Genomic DNA, 16,816 nt, shown 5'->3' on the forward strand with positions numbered 1-16,816 from the left:
ACCATTTAAGACCAACTTAAAAAAAGTGTCAAGTAGCCTATTACGTATTGGACACACAGCCACCTACCCTATAATTTAATGTAAGGCAGTAGAATGTCTTACGTAATAATGTAGGAACTTAAAACTTGTATGAAACTTTGAAGGTCTACTATTTCACTAAAATAAAACATAAATGAGATTTTTTTTATTTCTTGTTATAATTAGAATTCGTAGATTTAAGTTTTCATTTATTTCGGACTATTTAGGTTTTGCAAGTACATAAAATCAAATAATTCTTTACATCAGAGTTAGTTCGTTCAATCGTTCATTCCCGATATAGTTCAGCAATAGCGCATCACTAGACGTCATTTCAAAATAAAGTCACGTGATCAGTACTGCCATATTTGTTATTGTTAGTTTTCAATTCTATTGGCATGGACTGTACATCTACCTATTATTTCGGAAAGGCATTCCGAACCAGTGGTAGATGCATCCGACTTTTCGTAAGTACTTGTAAAAGTTTATTCGAATAAAAAAGATTTTAATTTTTATTTTTATTTATTTTATTTGTATCAAACATTTTTTATGTGAAAACAAGTAAAAATAACTCATGAGAAATACAATTACGCCACGAATTCTCAAAGTTTGTTCCGCAACTAAAGTTGCATGCTTTGAATGTAAGTTGTAGGTATGTATTCTTGAAAAAACCAGTTACACGATAAGGGACAAAAAATAGGTTAGCTGCGTCTCTGTTTATCACATTAGTAACTTTATCTGTGCTCTCTTTTTAGTGTGAATGAGAAAGCAAACGTTCCTGTATCTACCTTTATTACTCTATCTACGAAATATACTCTGGGTGTGGTAACGTAGTGATTATATACTCTTTGGTGGTAATACATCCTACTCTATGGTATGCCCTAAAGAACTAATATCCAGGGTCGTAAAATAAATTAAAAAAAAAACTACTCTATGGTGGTAACGGTCACCGGAAAAGCCTCTTTGCTCTTGTCGTAGTGATTAAATTCTCTTTTCTCTTTGCCTCTTGTCTCATGTGTGACGTGGTATTTTTCTCGAATTATTTTTTACTAATTGATTTTGAAAAACTATAGAATTTATACAAGTTAATCACGTCTGGTAAGTCCTAGCAATATTTTTTTTGCACGCGGCGCCTAAAGGTAGGTAGTAAATTTAAAGCAACCATGTTAATTTTAAAAATAATTACATTACAGTTAAATATTACTACCTACATTATCATTCAAATTTCGCTAACTTCAAGGAACAATGGATTCGCGTAGAGAGATATTGCTAAGGGAAAAATTCAACCCTTCGGAAGAGGAAATTTTCTACGCCAAACCGGAAGGTGAGTGAATATAAAAAATATTATTACTTGCTAGATGCCTGCGACTTCGTCTGCGTGGATTGAGGTTCATAAAATCCCGCGAGAACTCTGCTTTTCCGGGATAACAAGTTTCCTATATCCATCCCTGGTATGCTCTGTACCAAACTTCATTAAAAAAGGTTAAATTTTTGGGCCGTGAACCTTTCGTATTTATAATATTATTACTAGCTGATGCCCTCGACTTCGTCCACGTGGAATTCGGTTTTTTCTGGTTTCGGTTAAAATCCCGTGGAAACTTTGATTTTCCGGGATAAATATTAGCCTGTGTAACTCTCCAAGTATTTATCTATACCCATGCAAAAAATCACGTCAATCCGTTGCACCGTTGCGACGTGATTGAAGGACAAACCAAAAAACAAACAAACTTTCTCATTTAAAATAAGGGTACTGATTATGGATAACACGACCACAACTGTTAAATATAGTTTGCATATAAATTTAAACCTGTAGGGTACTACTATTCTTGGCAATCTCAATGGTCAACTACCCTGGAAAATGTTCTGCACTAGTCTATGGCCATGTGCACGTGCACTTTCTTTTACCTACCTATTCCTAGTCTGATAGGATGACAATCTGACACAACCGATGAAAATCATTTTGAAAAACTGAACAACTTTACTGCTCTGCAAGGCATGGGGTGTAAGACAGCCAACTTACCAATCTGGCTACTATCTCAGAATACTCAATAGTAACTGCCAGCAGAGGCATCTCTAGCCCTTGTGGCGCCCGTGTGCAACCAGTACCCTGGCGCCCTCTAGTCTAGTAGGAGCAGGGTCAAAATGGAATACTAACAGTTATATTTTCAAACGGAAATTCGGATGCAAATGGTGCAATTTTAAATAATGATTTTAAATGATGACGGCATTGCCGCATCTTTGGGAGGTGTCGCATTAGAGGGCGCTCGGCGCCCACACCCTGCGCCATAGGTAAAGACGCCTCTGCCTGCCAGGTATAGAAGTATTACTCTGCACTACACAGTGGACCCCCGGTAATCCGGCCCCTGTCTAATCCGGCACCCCCTGTAATCCGACATGACAATCTTCACTAAAGCATCATTGAACAAGTTATAACTTGTACGCACCACCACTATTGTGCTCGATGCGTAGGGTATTGTTGTGATTCTGATTGCTTTGTTTGAATTTGAAGTTTAAAGAAAATAGCGGTGCGGTTTAATTTACTAAATTTGACATACATATGTTGTGAAGTATGATTTTTACTTCAGAGTTCATATATATATCATATAGAATCTTATCATATAGAATTTGTCGGATTACAAGGATTTGTAACAAAATCCAGACTATGGGGGGGTCTTAGGCAGTACTCTATAATCCGACAAATTCGATAGTCCAACACAGCCCTGCAAAATTTTTGTTGAATCACCGGGGGTCCACTGTATATAAATACTTAAATAGCGACTCTTGTTATGATACAATAAAGTGCGATTCAGCTTGCACAGTGCTACAGCCTAGAATTTAGTAAAGGCCTCTCTTTCTATTTTGTCATCTCTTTCTCTCAATAGAAATAGAGTCATAAGATCTGCCCAGCCCACTTTTAGGCCGGGCTCACGTGTACTGTAAATTGTAATATAACATTAATATTGAAATATGTCAGCCAGGTCAGCCCACGCAGTGAAACTGGGGCAGTTCAACTATAGTCCGTGATAGGTTGAGATGGCAATCGGGACATGAGACAGGGAGACACCCATACACCCGCCACACATCGCCCGTGCTTGCTCATCCCGGGTTAGCGCAGGGGGTGTGCGGGGTGTTCCCTCCCCGATTGACATCTCAACCTGTTGTGTACCATCGTAATATTAATATTACTTTACGGTATTTTAACAAATTACACATGGTGTTAAGTAATTATTTAACTACTCAAAAACCCTCTCTTAGTGGCAGTCTGTGTTATAAAAAACAAACATTGTCATTCAGTCAGTTGCTCCATAGTGAAACATCATCATCACCCCATATCGTCTGATTCCTGAGCATAGGTCTCCTCTCGGAATGAAAAGGGTTGGGCAATGATCTACCACGCTGGCCAAGTGCAGTTTAACTCTTAGGCATACAGGTCTCCTCACAATATTTTCTATCACCGTTGAAGCAAGTGACATTTAAATGATTAACATGCACATAACGCCGAAAAGAGGTGCATATTTGGGTTTGAACCCTCAATCTCCTGAATAGGAGGCAGACGTCTTAACCACTGGGCTATCACTCCTCCTTCACATAATATGTCTAGATTGAAAAATTTCATTTTTCAGATCAAGCAAATGTGGTCATAGTGAAAAATAAAAAGACTAGTAGCATTGTGGGAATTCTGAAAAAAATTCTACTGCCACAAGGATATCCAAATAGTGTAAGCAAGGATTACCTTGCTTACCAGAAGTGGGATACAGCCCAAGCCTTTTGCAGCACCATAATGGGTTTGTATCTTTTTATGATATATCTCCATAGTCACTAAATATAAATAACTATAGCTGATGCCTGTGACTTTGTAAAAATCCTGGGGTAATTCTTTGCAGGATAAAAAGTAGCCTATGTCGCTGTATTGCTCCTCTAAAATTATAATGAACAAACAAACCTTGCTACTCTGTGCTTTGTATGGCTGTGTTTGTTTAAAACATAGCTAGGATCATGCGATACATGCTGACGCGCTCGGCATGGCATTGCTCATTTCACCCAGTCTTCCGTCTATCTCACTTGCATTTGTTTGCATGCACACCACGCCGCTCAATGTTTGAACAAAAATTGTGTACAGAAAGTTAGCTTACCTTAGCACAGAACAGTGCAGCATAGCTTTATGTTGGTTGGTCACCTTTACTCTTTTCAATTAAAAGTATTAAGTATCAATAAAATAATTAGGTTTAAAGACTTTATTTTCTCAAAAAAGAACAAAGTTCACTTACATGAGAACAATTTTAAATATAAATATAGAAGAAAACATAATTTTAAGATACGGTGAATTTATACAATAATAAAACTTATATATATATTTTAAAAATATAGTGTTTGACAATATTTTTTTAATTTTTCTTTATATTTTGGAAAAGATTTTTCGTGAAATATGTCTTTCGGCAAGTCATTATATAGTAGCACTCCCTTAAACTATAGTTTTCACCACACAATGAGTCCTAGCTTTAGTTAATTGTAGTTTATGTTTGTTTTGTGTACCATGTCTATGAGATTTTGTCTTAAAAGTGATTTGTGTATGTAATTAACTTCACAATCTTGTAGGCAACTGAAGGCTTCTATGATTATGTGTCAATTTGCTGAAATAACAATTTATGTAATTGCTATAGGCATTTTGGCAACCCAGGCAGTGCTTCAAGGGGTTGGCGTGGGCGACCAAATGGCCACTCCATTAGCCGCAACTGTAACATGGGTATTAAAGGATGGGTGTGGCCACCTAGGACGAATCATATTTGCCTACAGCCACGGGTAAGCTTTATACTTTTCGGTATTGGTAGCTGTGCAGTTCGCTTGTAGACCCTGTGTCACGTTGACCGATCCCGATCTTGTGATGCCCACCATCTACAGCTCTCTCCGATACTGATTACCTCCAGGTACAGCAGCAGGTTTTTGGTCGAGATGTTCTTTGTCTCCTCCAGATACAATATTATGTGTTTAAAGTAAGTACAGACTATGTTTGTGATAGTAACAGATGATGTGTAAAGGCGTTTCCGCAGCCTCTTGGCAGAGCCTATACTTATGCTGTGTCTTGGAGCTCGAGGTCAAATGTGAATGTTCAATCTTGCCCCATTAATGTCTGCACTAGAATGCATAAGTTTTTTTCTACACAGCGCTAGTGCCTCCGAGGCTGCCATCTTATTGTTAAATTTGTTGTGGTTATTTGATTGGCATTGACACAAGCTTTACATAATATTCAACAGTTCAATACAAAGACTAGTGGGCCACAGTGGTCCTATTGGCACTTGTGTACATTATGCTCGTACTGTTCTAACCTACAGCTCGCAAAGGTTGTCGAATCTAAACTCTAGTTGCGGCCGTGTAGACGCGCCCGGCGTCGCTCCATACTTCATACCACCAAATCGATTAATAAATTGCCTTCTCCACAAGTATATAGTCAACGGTCTTTTTACGTAAAACTAACTATCTTTATCGTTTCAACCCTTTCAAAGTAGTTCAGTTACTGTAACGTGTAGGTACTTAAAATGAATAGATACATAATATCTGAAATTTTGGCACTCAGGATAAAGTAGCCATGGCCTAGCGCCATTCGAGATTCGAATTAAAAAAAAAACTTATACATTGATTCTCTTACAGGAGCAACTTAGATGCGTACAGCAAAAAGTGGCGTATGTATGCTGATGTCCTAAACGACGTAGCGATGTGCATCGAAATAGCGTTGCCCATATTCCCAGTCGATGTAGCATATGCCCTGTGTATTAGCACAATCCTTAAATCCATTGTTGGGGTTGCGGGTAAGTCAAAAAATAATTGCATAGCATCAAATGAGGTGTTGGCGAACAGAACAGCTATTCCTCTTTTAACTCAAACACCTTGTTTGTAGTGCCTTGAATAACATTACTATGTTAACCCCTGTTATTGTTTTCAATGAAAACAGGGCTCAAAGTGGGATGAAAAAGAAATATTGTGGGGAAATAGTCCCATAATCTTTTATAATATAAAAATGTATCCCTATTTCCCTTTCGCTAACCTGTAAAATTTATGTGGTAATAAATGTTTGTGGACTAGTCCGGTTCTGTTCATCAGCTCAAACAGAAGTTTTATTACGTTTTTTCCATGTAATATATTCAAACTCAGTGCGATGTTTTAAGAGTTTCGAATGAAGTCGATATGTGGCGTCACTGACGCCCTAGACGCTAAACTTGAATAAAAATTATTATGCCAAGATAAATTTTGACTGCAAAATGTTAAAGGATAAAGGATAATAGGTAAAGAGGGCCGGAGCCAGGTTGTATGGCCTAACAATTTCTTCAAATAATTCTGACGATCTTCCTGGCACAGTGACTAGATATAAAGTATAAGACCTGGATTCGTTCGTTCGTAGATAACCCTATTTAGTACATATAAACAAGTCAGTGGCTCAACATGCTTCTCTAGAGCACACAGGAAAGTAAATGCCAAAGTCGATAAGCGGATGATCGACTTTGGCTTTTACTTTCCTTAGGTTACGGTTGTATCAACATTGTTTCATTGTTTATCAGGTGGGGCCACGCGAATAGCAATGACCCAACATCACGCGATCCGTGGCAACATGGGCGATGTATCGGCCAAGGATTCCGCTCAGGAGACAGCTGTAAACCTAGTCGCGTCAGTCACTGCGCTTTTCATAATCACGTATTTGGGGTAAGCCGCCAATTTGTAAAGAAATCATCATCATATACATTTAATTTAATTTAATTTAAAGATTAATTATTTAAATCTATGTGTTATATTTATAATTTACCGTTGTTACTGTGGCGTCACCCGGGTCACAGCTGACAATCAGCGTCCTGCATCTTATGTGTGTTAACGCATATGATGCAAGACATTATGCTGAGCTGTACACCCATTTGGGGTGGTGTCACAGATGAAAATGTTACACATGTACTTTGTTTTTATCTGTGACACCAACAACAAATAAATGCATTTTCTTTCTTTCTTTCTTTCATCAACATTATCAACCGATAGACGTCCTCTGCTGGATATAGGTATCTTATAGAGACTTCTGCACCTGACAGTCTTGCGCCGCCCAAATCCAGCCAGCAGATGTGCCTCTTATACCGACACTCTTCTTCTGCTTGTCCTTATCCCACGCTGTGTGGTCCGCACAACATGTCTTCTTCCTGCACTCACTTCTGTCATCCTTCCACGCATCATCCACCCCTTTTACACACATATCCCCTTTCAATTAATCCATCCACCTTTTCTTTGGACTTCCTCTTATCTTTTTTCCTTCCACGTGGCATATTCATATTACATATTTATACTGGCTCTCTAACACTTATAATTTTTGTTCCAGGGGTTCATTGGTCATATCCATAGTATTCGTAGTAATGATGATACTGCATGTAGTGTTCAATTATTTTGCGGTAAGAACCGTCTGCTTGAAGACCCTTAACGAGCCACGGTTCTTGAAAACAATTGAAATCTACCTCAAGAATGAAGTCGTCGCCACGCCGTGCGAAATAAACGGATGGGAGCCCATAATATTTTATCAAATAGGGACCTATTTGCTGGGTAAGTCAGTTCTATACATTTAACTATGCCAAAGAAATTTTCTTCTAAATTTTAGGGTTCCATACCTCATAAGGTGAAAAGGTACACTTTATCCATTCACATATAATATACAAGTTAGCCATTGACTGCGATTAAGCAAGTAATATTTCTTATTAAGTACTAGTATATATTATTTCTATGCCTGACCCTTATAAGATCGTTGTCTGTCAGTCTCTCCGAGACTGTCATGACCCTTTTTCTCAGTGACGCGTGGAGGGATCAAGTTGAACTTAATAACGAATACTAGTCTACGATCCCTTGGAGATGTAGTAAAAAAGTTAAGCGTCTAAATCAACACAATCAAGAAATAAGACATTTGTGCATCTCAGGACTCGCAAATAAATCAAAACCTATGTCCTATAGGGTACTTACTTCCCGTACCTAGGATCATGAAATTTGTCAAGAAGCAAGGTTTCACACCACAAGTAAAGAAAACATCCGAAAAGTAGCGAGTAAAAAGTGTAACCTTAACATATTTTTCAGATTTAAAAATGTGCGGCTTTCAAATAAAACTCGGGAAATCCTTGACACACATAGTACAATATTCACCAAAGGCGTCCTATTTGAAAAACATGAAAGGAATCTACAGCGAGAACCAGTACATTATAATCCCAAACGTGAATAAAAGGATAATGTACGTTTTCATCAAAGAATATGCCACAGTGAACGACATTTTACAGGCGTACTTCCATGCGGTCTTATTAGCGACTGTCACACTCACGATCACTGGCCATTTTGTAAGTAGAATTGGAATATTTATTTATTTGTTTCCTCCAACCCGCTGGACTAACAACCTTAAGGTAGCGGGAAGTGGGTGGATGAGGAACGCGGGGGACCGTGTGTTGTGACGCGCTCTTGGGAAGGCCTATGTCCAGCAATAGACGCAAACAGGCTTATTGATTGATTGATTGGTTTCAAGTACTCTTTTCCTAGCTTATTGGGCACGCATCTTTAACTTTTCGGAGTTATGTGCGTTTTAAGGAATTAAATATCACGGTAAAGAAAATCACCGTGAGGAAACCTGCATGCCTGAGAATTCTTCATTGTTGAAAGTTTCAGTCTTTTTATTATTAATTCTTCAGTCTTCAGTGTTCTATCCGATTAATCGGCTTCGGCCAGAATTTGACCTACGGTTGGACTATAAATAAATACTTAAGTATGATTTCAGATAGTAGAGACAAAGCCAAACGAAGAGCCAAGGCCGTTCGCTAAAGTGTGCAAAATACTTCAACAAACGAAATGGAGTCCTGTAGGGTCCAATAGATCACTGGAGGCCTTGTATGAACCACCTTTCGAGCTTGTAAGCTACGTGCGTGACATCGCGACTAAGGAGTGGCCTAATTTGAAGATGGGACTTTTGCAGACTGGTAATTTTTTTTTTAATATTCAAGCAGAAACAATAATAATATACTTGCTGTAAAAAGCGGCAAAGGTTAAGATATAGGCCTTCCAGTCGGGAGGTCCGTGATTCGGTCCCGCGCACCTCTAATTTTTTGGGGTTATGTGTGTTTTAGTAAGGAATCATCACTTACTTTTACGGTAAAATATTGTGAGGAAATCTGCATGACCGAGATTTCTCCATAATGTTCTGAAAGGCATGTGTAGTCTACCTATCCGCACTTTGCCAGCGCGGTAGACTTTGGCCAACCCCTTTTAATTCTGAGAAGAGACCCGTGCTCAGTTAAGAGCTGGCGATGGGTGGTGGATGATCATGATGATGATGATGAAACTACAAGATCCTTTTTCAATCAAAATACGAAGAAACACATACTAGTGTCTTAAGTCACAGAAGTAAATCTAAATAAAAATAACAACAAATATCTCAACTGATTTTAGGCTTACAATACTACAATGTAAATACCGGGTACAGTGCGTACAAAATGACTTCTCATCCGCCATTTTAACGATATAGGTCAACTGGCATGTCTAAGGTACGGTTCACCTTTAAAATAAGGACTAAAACCAAACTAAAATAGTACTTTTGACATGTCAATTGACACAAAGTAAAAATGGCGTATTTAGAAGTCATTTTGTACGCATAATACGTGCCACGGTAGTACGTACATATATGATGCTTTCAAATTTAAATATTTCGACCCAGTTGCTTGAGTCGTGTTTCCGTCGTGACCAAAAAAAAACCGTAAAAATATTACTGTCACCTAGAAATTTTTACCCATCCCAAATCGCCTAAAATGTCTTCACTCCAAAAACCTCCCTCTTATTAGACCGTAGTTTATTTATTATGTTAAAGATTTAATCAACTTTCGTTTGTTACAGGATGGGATCTGTCGAAGCATCTATTAATGGTCGACGAATGGCGCGTGACCAGCGACTTCAAATTCGAGGTAACATATCCTGAAAACTGGAGCCCTGAACATGTCCGACTATATGAAGATGCCGGTATCCGTCATTCCACTCCTAAAGACCGAAAATTAAGAGACACCTTCACTCTAGAATCACTATCCGCAGTGGATTCCAGACTTTTAGCATCAACGCAAAATACGAGCTACTTTGAAAACGGTGACTACACTGAATCCTTGCCCCCATTGTCGGATACCTATGTCATATCCCAGCATCCGTCTCAAATGCCGAATACGGATTCGGAAGCAGAATTTACGGAAAGTCGACTAATGCGTGACACATAATCGTCACCCAGCGATCGACGTCAACCTGTATCGCCGCAATACTGAGCAGCCCTCCGATTGTGTAAGAAAAACGTATTCATCGACAGCAACTTCTGCCCTTTGATTGGTTGATTCGTTGTTTACATTTATTCACAGCCAATCAAGGGGTAGAATTTGCTACGGATTACAATAATAATGAATACGTATTTTACATATCTCACACCCGGTTTTCGGTACGTCTTTTTAAAATGACTTTTCCTTCGGATTGCTTGCTCGCACAACCGATACTCTAACAGCGGCTACGCACTTATCCGATCCGACTCCGTGAAAATACGTTCCTTTTTGTTTTGTATGGTAGCTTGTGACAATGTCGTAGATATTTATTTATATCCGTATTTTCACGGATTTGGATCGGATAAGTGCGTGATCGCTGTAGGCCGTAAAGCGCAATGCACACTAGGCCGCAGCATCTTTACCTACTGATAACAACTCAATCTCAGATTAATTTACTTGGACATGCGTTGACAGAGTGACGTAGCAGGTCTTCCCGTTTCATTTTCATCATACCAATTTCAACGGTATATCGATCTAAATAAAACTGAGCTTAAGTTGTTATTAAGAAGCCCCTGTGACTCCATTCCAGCCCAATCTGTAGGTGTGGGTTGCGTCTAAAAATAACAGCGGAATGTACTTTAAACATGCTAATAAATGAATTTCCCTGCATTTATCTAAAGTAAGGCCAACGAGACGAGATAAAATATGTAAACAAACTGACCACTGAGTACATGCAAAAGTATGTTATAATAATGTTGTCAGTTTATTTACATTATTTATCTAGACTCGTTGGCCTTTATTTAGTCTATGCTGATAAGTAGGTAGATTTTTTGTGTTTTTACAAAGGCAACTACGGAAAATGTGTTTTGTTGTTTTATCTACACCCATGCTTTAAATCCTCTATAAAAGATTCTGAAACAGTTAGCTTATTGCCAACATTAAAGCATCCAAACGAGTGTTATAATGTACTGAATTTCATTATAACACTCCTGTGAAAAAGAGACAGCGCTATACTGCTGGCATAACGAGACAGATTTATGCCAGCTGTCTCTTTTTCACAGGAGTGTTATAATAAAATACAGTACAACATTATAACACTCGTTTGGATGCTTTAATGGTTATTAAGATAATGTGGCTAATTCCTTTGTACACAATCTCTAAACTAAACTAAAATATCACGTTTAAATCTATTGCTATCCCTTTCATAATGTTGCTTGCGGAAAAGGAAAGCACTAGATTTAGACCTGTTAATTTAGTTTAGTTTAGAGATTGTGTACTAGAGAATCGGCCCCATTGGGTGTTTTAATGTTGGCAATAAGCTAACTGTTTCAGAATCTTTTATAGAGGATTCATAATATTATGGGTGTAGATAAAGTCTTGTATGCAACTGTTGTATAAATAACTATTTAGAACTGATTTTATTAGGTTGTTATAGTTAATTTAAGTTTTATATAATTTTCTATTTTTCTTTGTTATTTATTGTATTTATTATTTTTTGCTGGTCAAAAGTTTTATTCTGTGAATAAATGTATTAAATGTATATTTTAAGATATGAGCATAGATAAAATGTTTTTTACACTTAGACTGATAATTTTATTGATCTCATAGATATAAATCAATATCAAATAGAAGACTATTTGACCTGTCCCGGCTTTGTCCGGGTGGGCTTACTATTCCAAAGATAAAATAGCTTAATATATTATATAAGATTACAGACATAAAAAACTTATTTATGAAATGTTTTGAATACTAAAATGAAACCCATATTGAATTTCACTAAAAAACTCAGGTGCCAATTTTTTATTGTAAAATTGATACTGTTACTTGGGAATTAATGAAAACATAATAATGTAATATATTATATTATGTATTATGGTTGTCTTATTTACACTACTGCCCAAAATTTTGTACCTACCTAATATTTTCAGGGTTCATGAATATAATTATATAAGTAAAAGGACCCCAGATGTGTTCGAAACTAGTCGGGTCGACTAAACACGTGAAAAGCCGGGAGTTTCTTTATTCCACCATAACTTCTGAATGCCTGAACAGATTCGAATGTATGGGGTATCGTTAGAATCCTTACATCATTCCTAGTGACACTGCATGTAATTTTTTTCAAAACATTAAATATGGCAGTCATGTTTTTTTAATCATTCCATGTTTAATAAGTTATTACCTTGTTATTACATTGATTTGCTGACCCGGCCGAGAAGTCCCGTCTATGAAACGCAGATCTTCACTTTTACATACAGATACATAACTGACAGTATGTCCCGCAAGTTGCTAATGTGCGTGGCCGATATTTTAGTGACGGCAGCACTAGACTGAAGTTTCGAGCTGATGGTATATTTTTACTTAAATATAGTCAAATGACGTCATTTCAATGTTAATGAGACATGGTTCCAGCGCAATAGCAATTTGCGGGACATGTACAACCTGTGTGAAAAGAGAATTGCCATTTGACTTGATATCACATGAGTAGATATCCCTACTACTCCTGTGTTGATCTCCTTTACTTTGTAAGTGTGTCAAAGACTCACTTGGCCGGTTTTTTCAAATGTTAACATTTCTCGACGATGACGTGATACCATGCCATCGAACGTGGCAGGGTTCGGTTTGTTTATCTAATAGGAAAGCTTACATTACATTACAGGAGCATGAAGCTCGCAGTCAAATTCTGACCTCCATACCGAATAAGCGACACTCTCTACTCTGCATTACCTGCCTGCTGACCTTGACTACTAGAAAGAAAGACTAGCAGGACGGGTTGGTGCAATAGCGCCGCAAAACCTTTATACTTAGTATTATAAAATTATAATATAAGGTTTTTATATTTTGGTACTGTTCTGCTCCGCTTAAACACTGTGCTGAAGTTTGGCGCCCTAACTGAAGTCAAGAGTTTGGCTGTCCTTTGCTTCAATCAATCAATCAGCCTGGTTGCGTTCACTGCTGGACAGAGGAGGCGCGCTCTTGGGAAGGCCTACCTTCCCAAGAGCACGCCTCCTCTTCCTCATCACGCACTCATCCGATCTGAATCAGTGAAAATACGGATACTTAATTTTAAGTAGATGGCAAGTTAAAATAAAACAATGGTTACTACACCGTACCAATTTAATTTAGTATTGTCAATTTACTATTTGTCGCCACTATATTCGTTGATAGATAGATCGTAACTTATAACACAACATCATAATAGGTGATTAAATATTACACCGTTACGATTAAAACTATAAAATTATGGATTCATATTAAACTTACTTGTTAATTTTTTTGCAAATACATACATAAATAATAATTAAATTAATTACAAATTGATACATTCGACCATCAACAAAAATTACATCAATACTTTGGTAACTTGAATTAAATTACAGTTACAAACTACGAAAATGTTTAAGATGATTATAATAAATAAATAACTCCAGTGAGAGGTTATTAGGCGCCGGCGGCAATGTTATATAGTTCATTCGCTTTTGTCGCTCATCATTGTAAGGCATCAGATCAGTTAATGAATATCAGAATCAATGAACATAATTTAATATTGTCAGAATTTAAAACAAATTAATAACTTAAACAATCAATACATATAACATGACGGTATGAATTCGAGGGTGTTCAAGAAAAAGCGACTTAATTTTTATAACGCGATTTTACTATATGCCCTTGGCACCTAGTGACCATCCTACTATAAATCACAGAGGCTATTGCAGCTAAGTACAACGATAAAGACAATACTGAGTGAGCAGCGTTGTTGTAGGCGCAAATATCGATCATATTGTCGTATTTATTCTAAAAACCGGTATGCACAGCATACCGAGTGTCGCAAAGGAACGGGGTACTTTCGGACTTCAGTTTGAAGGAAATTGCGATAAAAAAAAGTAAAGTTGGATCACCCTAAACTAGACTTGTCTAATAAGTCGTACTCATAAAGTCGTTACGTATGGGTTAGGTGGGAACATTTTTATTTTTATTTCAATGACATGATTTCCCTGACGAAGAGAGAATTACTTTTAAGATATTGTTAGAGAGATCGAAAGATAGCAGAGTGGAAAACGATGCAAAAGATTTTGTCAACAGATAATGCTTTAAAAGTATAACGCGTAAAAGTGAACCCCTCACGCGCCATTTTAACTTTTTGTGTCAAATTTCATGTCGAAAGTACAATTTTACTTCTTATTTTAAAGCTGAACCGTACTTTTGGCATGACAGTTGATCCATAGAGTTTAAAATGGCGCATGAGGAGTCATTTTGTACGGACTATTATTAGTTAGTACTACTTGTTATTCTTTAGTAGATTTTCTCGGTAAGGTCTTCATGATCATACAGTATTGTATTTTAAATTAATTATTCCTCCGTCTCCTTTACTATAAAACCCTACATTATTATTATGAGCTAAATGACCCAACAATTTCATAACATTGCTCTTTAGTACTACAGCTAAGCCACAGTTGGATCACACCACCACAGTCAATTTAAATACGAAACCAACCGATCCATGATCGCGTAACGATAAAAAAATAAGATTAAAATATCCAATTGCATAATATGAAATTTATACATAAAAAAATATTATACATGAATAAAAAACAATCACAGATATAAGTACACCGAGGTAACGGTTGATTATTCCAACAACGATAATTTGGATGTGATTATGTAAAACAAATCCAATATTTATCTTAATTATTAAGATAATACAAAAGTAGATATTATTTCCGTCAATTTTACAATAGTATTTAATCTATCAAGTTACTTTGGCTGATTTCTGTTTTACATAAATCCATCCATTAATAAATAAAATAGTTACACTATGAAAAAACAAGCTTCACTTACACTTAACAATAAAAAATAGGGACGAATTTTGAACAATTTTTTCTTACAGTAAACAATTAAAATGTAAATTGACTTTTGGTGTTGTGTGATACAAGCTCCGATAACATTTTCTATTACGTGGCGTTCCCTAAAAATTACTTATAGTCAGTCATAAATATGACCAACTTTCAGTCAGTATTTTATGGAAACACATTCATAGGCGATCTGACAGTTTTTTCATTGGTTGATAAATTAGCTGATTACATAATATGGCAGCTTACTTCATAGTAAGTTCTCTAAATGGAATCACGATTCGCTTGTCACTTAAAAATGTCTATTTTTAAATAACAAGGAAATTTAAGATCGAAAACTTAAGATTAAAAAATCCTGGCTCGGATGATTAAGATGTCAAATAATAATTAACGGGTAATTAAGTACCATGAGTATAATAGACTAGCATTGATTTAAATTAAATTGTCTAACCCACATTATCATGTAAGAGTGGCTAACCAAAAGAGTTCTCGGTATGTACAAACAAGTGAAAAAAGTTGATTTTGTCCGTACATCATAAGTACGCGCGAAAAGCGACGTTAATTTGTGTCGTCAAACTTGACAGTTACTTAGAGGAGTCCAAATTGACATCAAAATAAGACATCAGCTCAGGGTACGATTTCAATGATATCGAGAATCAATGTTCTGGTCAAAAGTGTATAATATAATATGTAGTCAGCTGTAGTATGAAGCCGCAGGCACATTACTGTTTTGTGAACACAACAATGTCTAACAACCTATTTCATATTCAGTATGTATTCGAAGCGAGTCCGAGGCAGCTATATTGTACCTTATACCTCGCGGTCCGATAGTAAAATGCGAGATAGGAACTTCTGCGAAGTATTCTATTTTTTTCAACAGCTCACAAGGCAGTGATGTGGTGCGGCGCTGGGCTGGCAGTGATGGTAGATCGCCTATCAAATGTCGTTTACTTGCCAAGCTGCTTGATGAGGACTTCGGTGCTAAGCGACTTGGGGCGTTCGATGGGCAGGCCGAGCGCGCGCGACCAGATCAGCTGAGCGAGCACGCCGAGCGCGCGCGAGACGCCGAACATAACTGTGTAGTAGTTCATCTCCTTCAGACCGTAATACTGCGGGGAAGAACGTAATTTTTATTTTTTTTACGTGAAAATTTTCATGCCATATCTTGTTACAGATGATGTGAAAGATATTGACACCTATATCGCCTAAAACCCCAAGTGTTTCAATCGGGATTGCATCTCTACCGGTAGCTTTTCCGATTTTGAGATGCATAATGACGGCTCTGACTTCAGACTTCAGTATGTCTATCGCTTTTTCTCGACAGTTTTTCGACTGGTAGTCCTAAAACAGGGACTGGCAATAACTCTTCCAAACTTCAGTTATGTGATCTAGCTTAGTAACCACTATACAATCAATATGATTAGGTCCTTTCAACTTTTCAACTCTTATAGTTTATTTTTAGGGTTCCGTACCTCAAAAGGAAAAACGGAACCCTTATAGGATCACTTTGTTGTCTGTCTGTCTGTCTGTCAAAAAACCTACAGGGTACTTCCCGTTGATCGTGGAATCATGAAATTTGGCAGGTAGGTACATCTTATAGCTGATATCTTATAGTTGGGGAAAAATCTGAAAACCGTGAATTTAGGGTTAGATCACACAAAAAAAATTAAA

General features: G+C 37.2%; 2 protein-coding genes across 2 annotated transcripts in view; one reads left to right on the forward strand and one right to left on the reverse strand.

The window, feature by feature from the left end:
* Positions 1–990: 990 nt before the first annotated feature.
* LOC117995773 (RUS family member 1) lies at positions 991–12,168 on the forward strand. The gene is made up of 10 exons (XM_069508684.1): positions 991–1,113; positions 1,209–1,339; positions 3,639–3,800; positions 4,677–4,815; positions 5,662–5,819; positions 6,567–6,708; positions 7,364–7,581; positions 8,104–8,357; positions 8,789–8,987; positions 9,898–12,168. Exons 2-10 carry the CDS (start codon positions 1,261–1,263, stop codon positions 10,263–10,265), a joined length of 1,719 nt encoding a protein of 572 aa, XP_069364785.1. The 5' UTR covers positions 991–1,113; positions 1,209–1,260; the 3' UTR covers positions 10,266–12,168.
* A 1,226-nt stretch (positions 12,169–13,394) lies between these two features.
* The window catches only part of kdn (citrate synthase), a 29,849-nt gene continuing 26,427 nt past the window's right edge, over positions 13,395–16,816 (reverse strand). Inside the window, exon 9 of the mRNA XM_034983542.2 lies at positions 13,395–16,254. Coding sequence (XP_034839433.1) covers positions 16,093–16,254 — 162 coding nt within the window. The 3' untranslated portion in view covers positions 13,395–16,092. The remainder of the gene's footprint in view (positions 16,255–16,816) is intronic.

The sequence above is a fragment of the Maniola hyperantus genome, chromosome Z (genome assembly GCF_902806685.2).
Source record: "Maniola hyperantus chromosome Z, iAphHyp1.2, whole genome shotgun sequence".
Lineage (NCBI taxonomy): Eukaryota > Metazoa > Arthropoda > Insecta > Lepidoptera > Nymphalidae > Maniola > Maniola hyperantus.

What these genes read in the sequence shown, in the direction of transcription:
- LOC117995773 (XM_069508684.1), top strand. Translation starts at nt 1,261, where the DNA reads ATGGATTCGCGTAGAGAGATATTGCTAAGGGAAAAATTCAACCCTTCG. An exon ending in ATATTTGCCTACAGCCACGG is followed by an intron (nt 4,816 to 5,661) that starts GTAAGCTTTATA and finishes ATTCTCTTACAG; the next exon opens with GAGCAACTTAGATGCGTACA. An exon ending in GATGGGACTTTTGCAGACTG is followed by an intron (nt 8,988 to 9,897) that starts GTAATTTTTTTT and finishes CGTTTGTTACAG; the next exon opens with GATGGGATCTGTCGAAGCAT.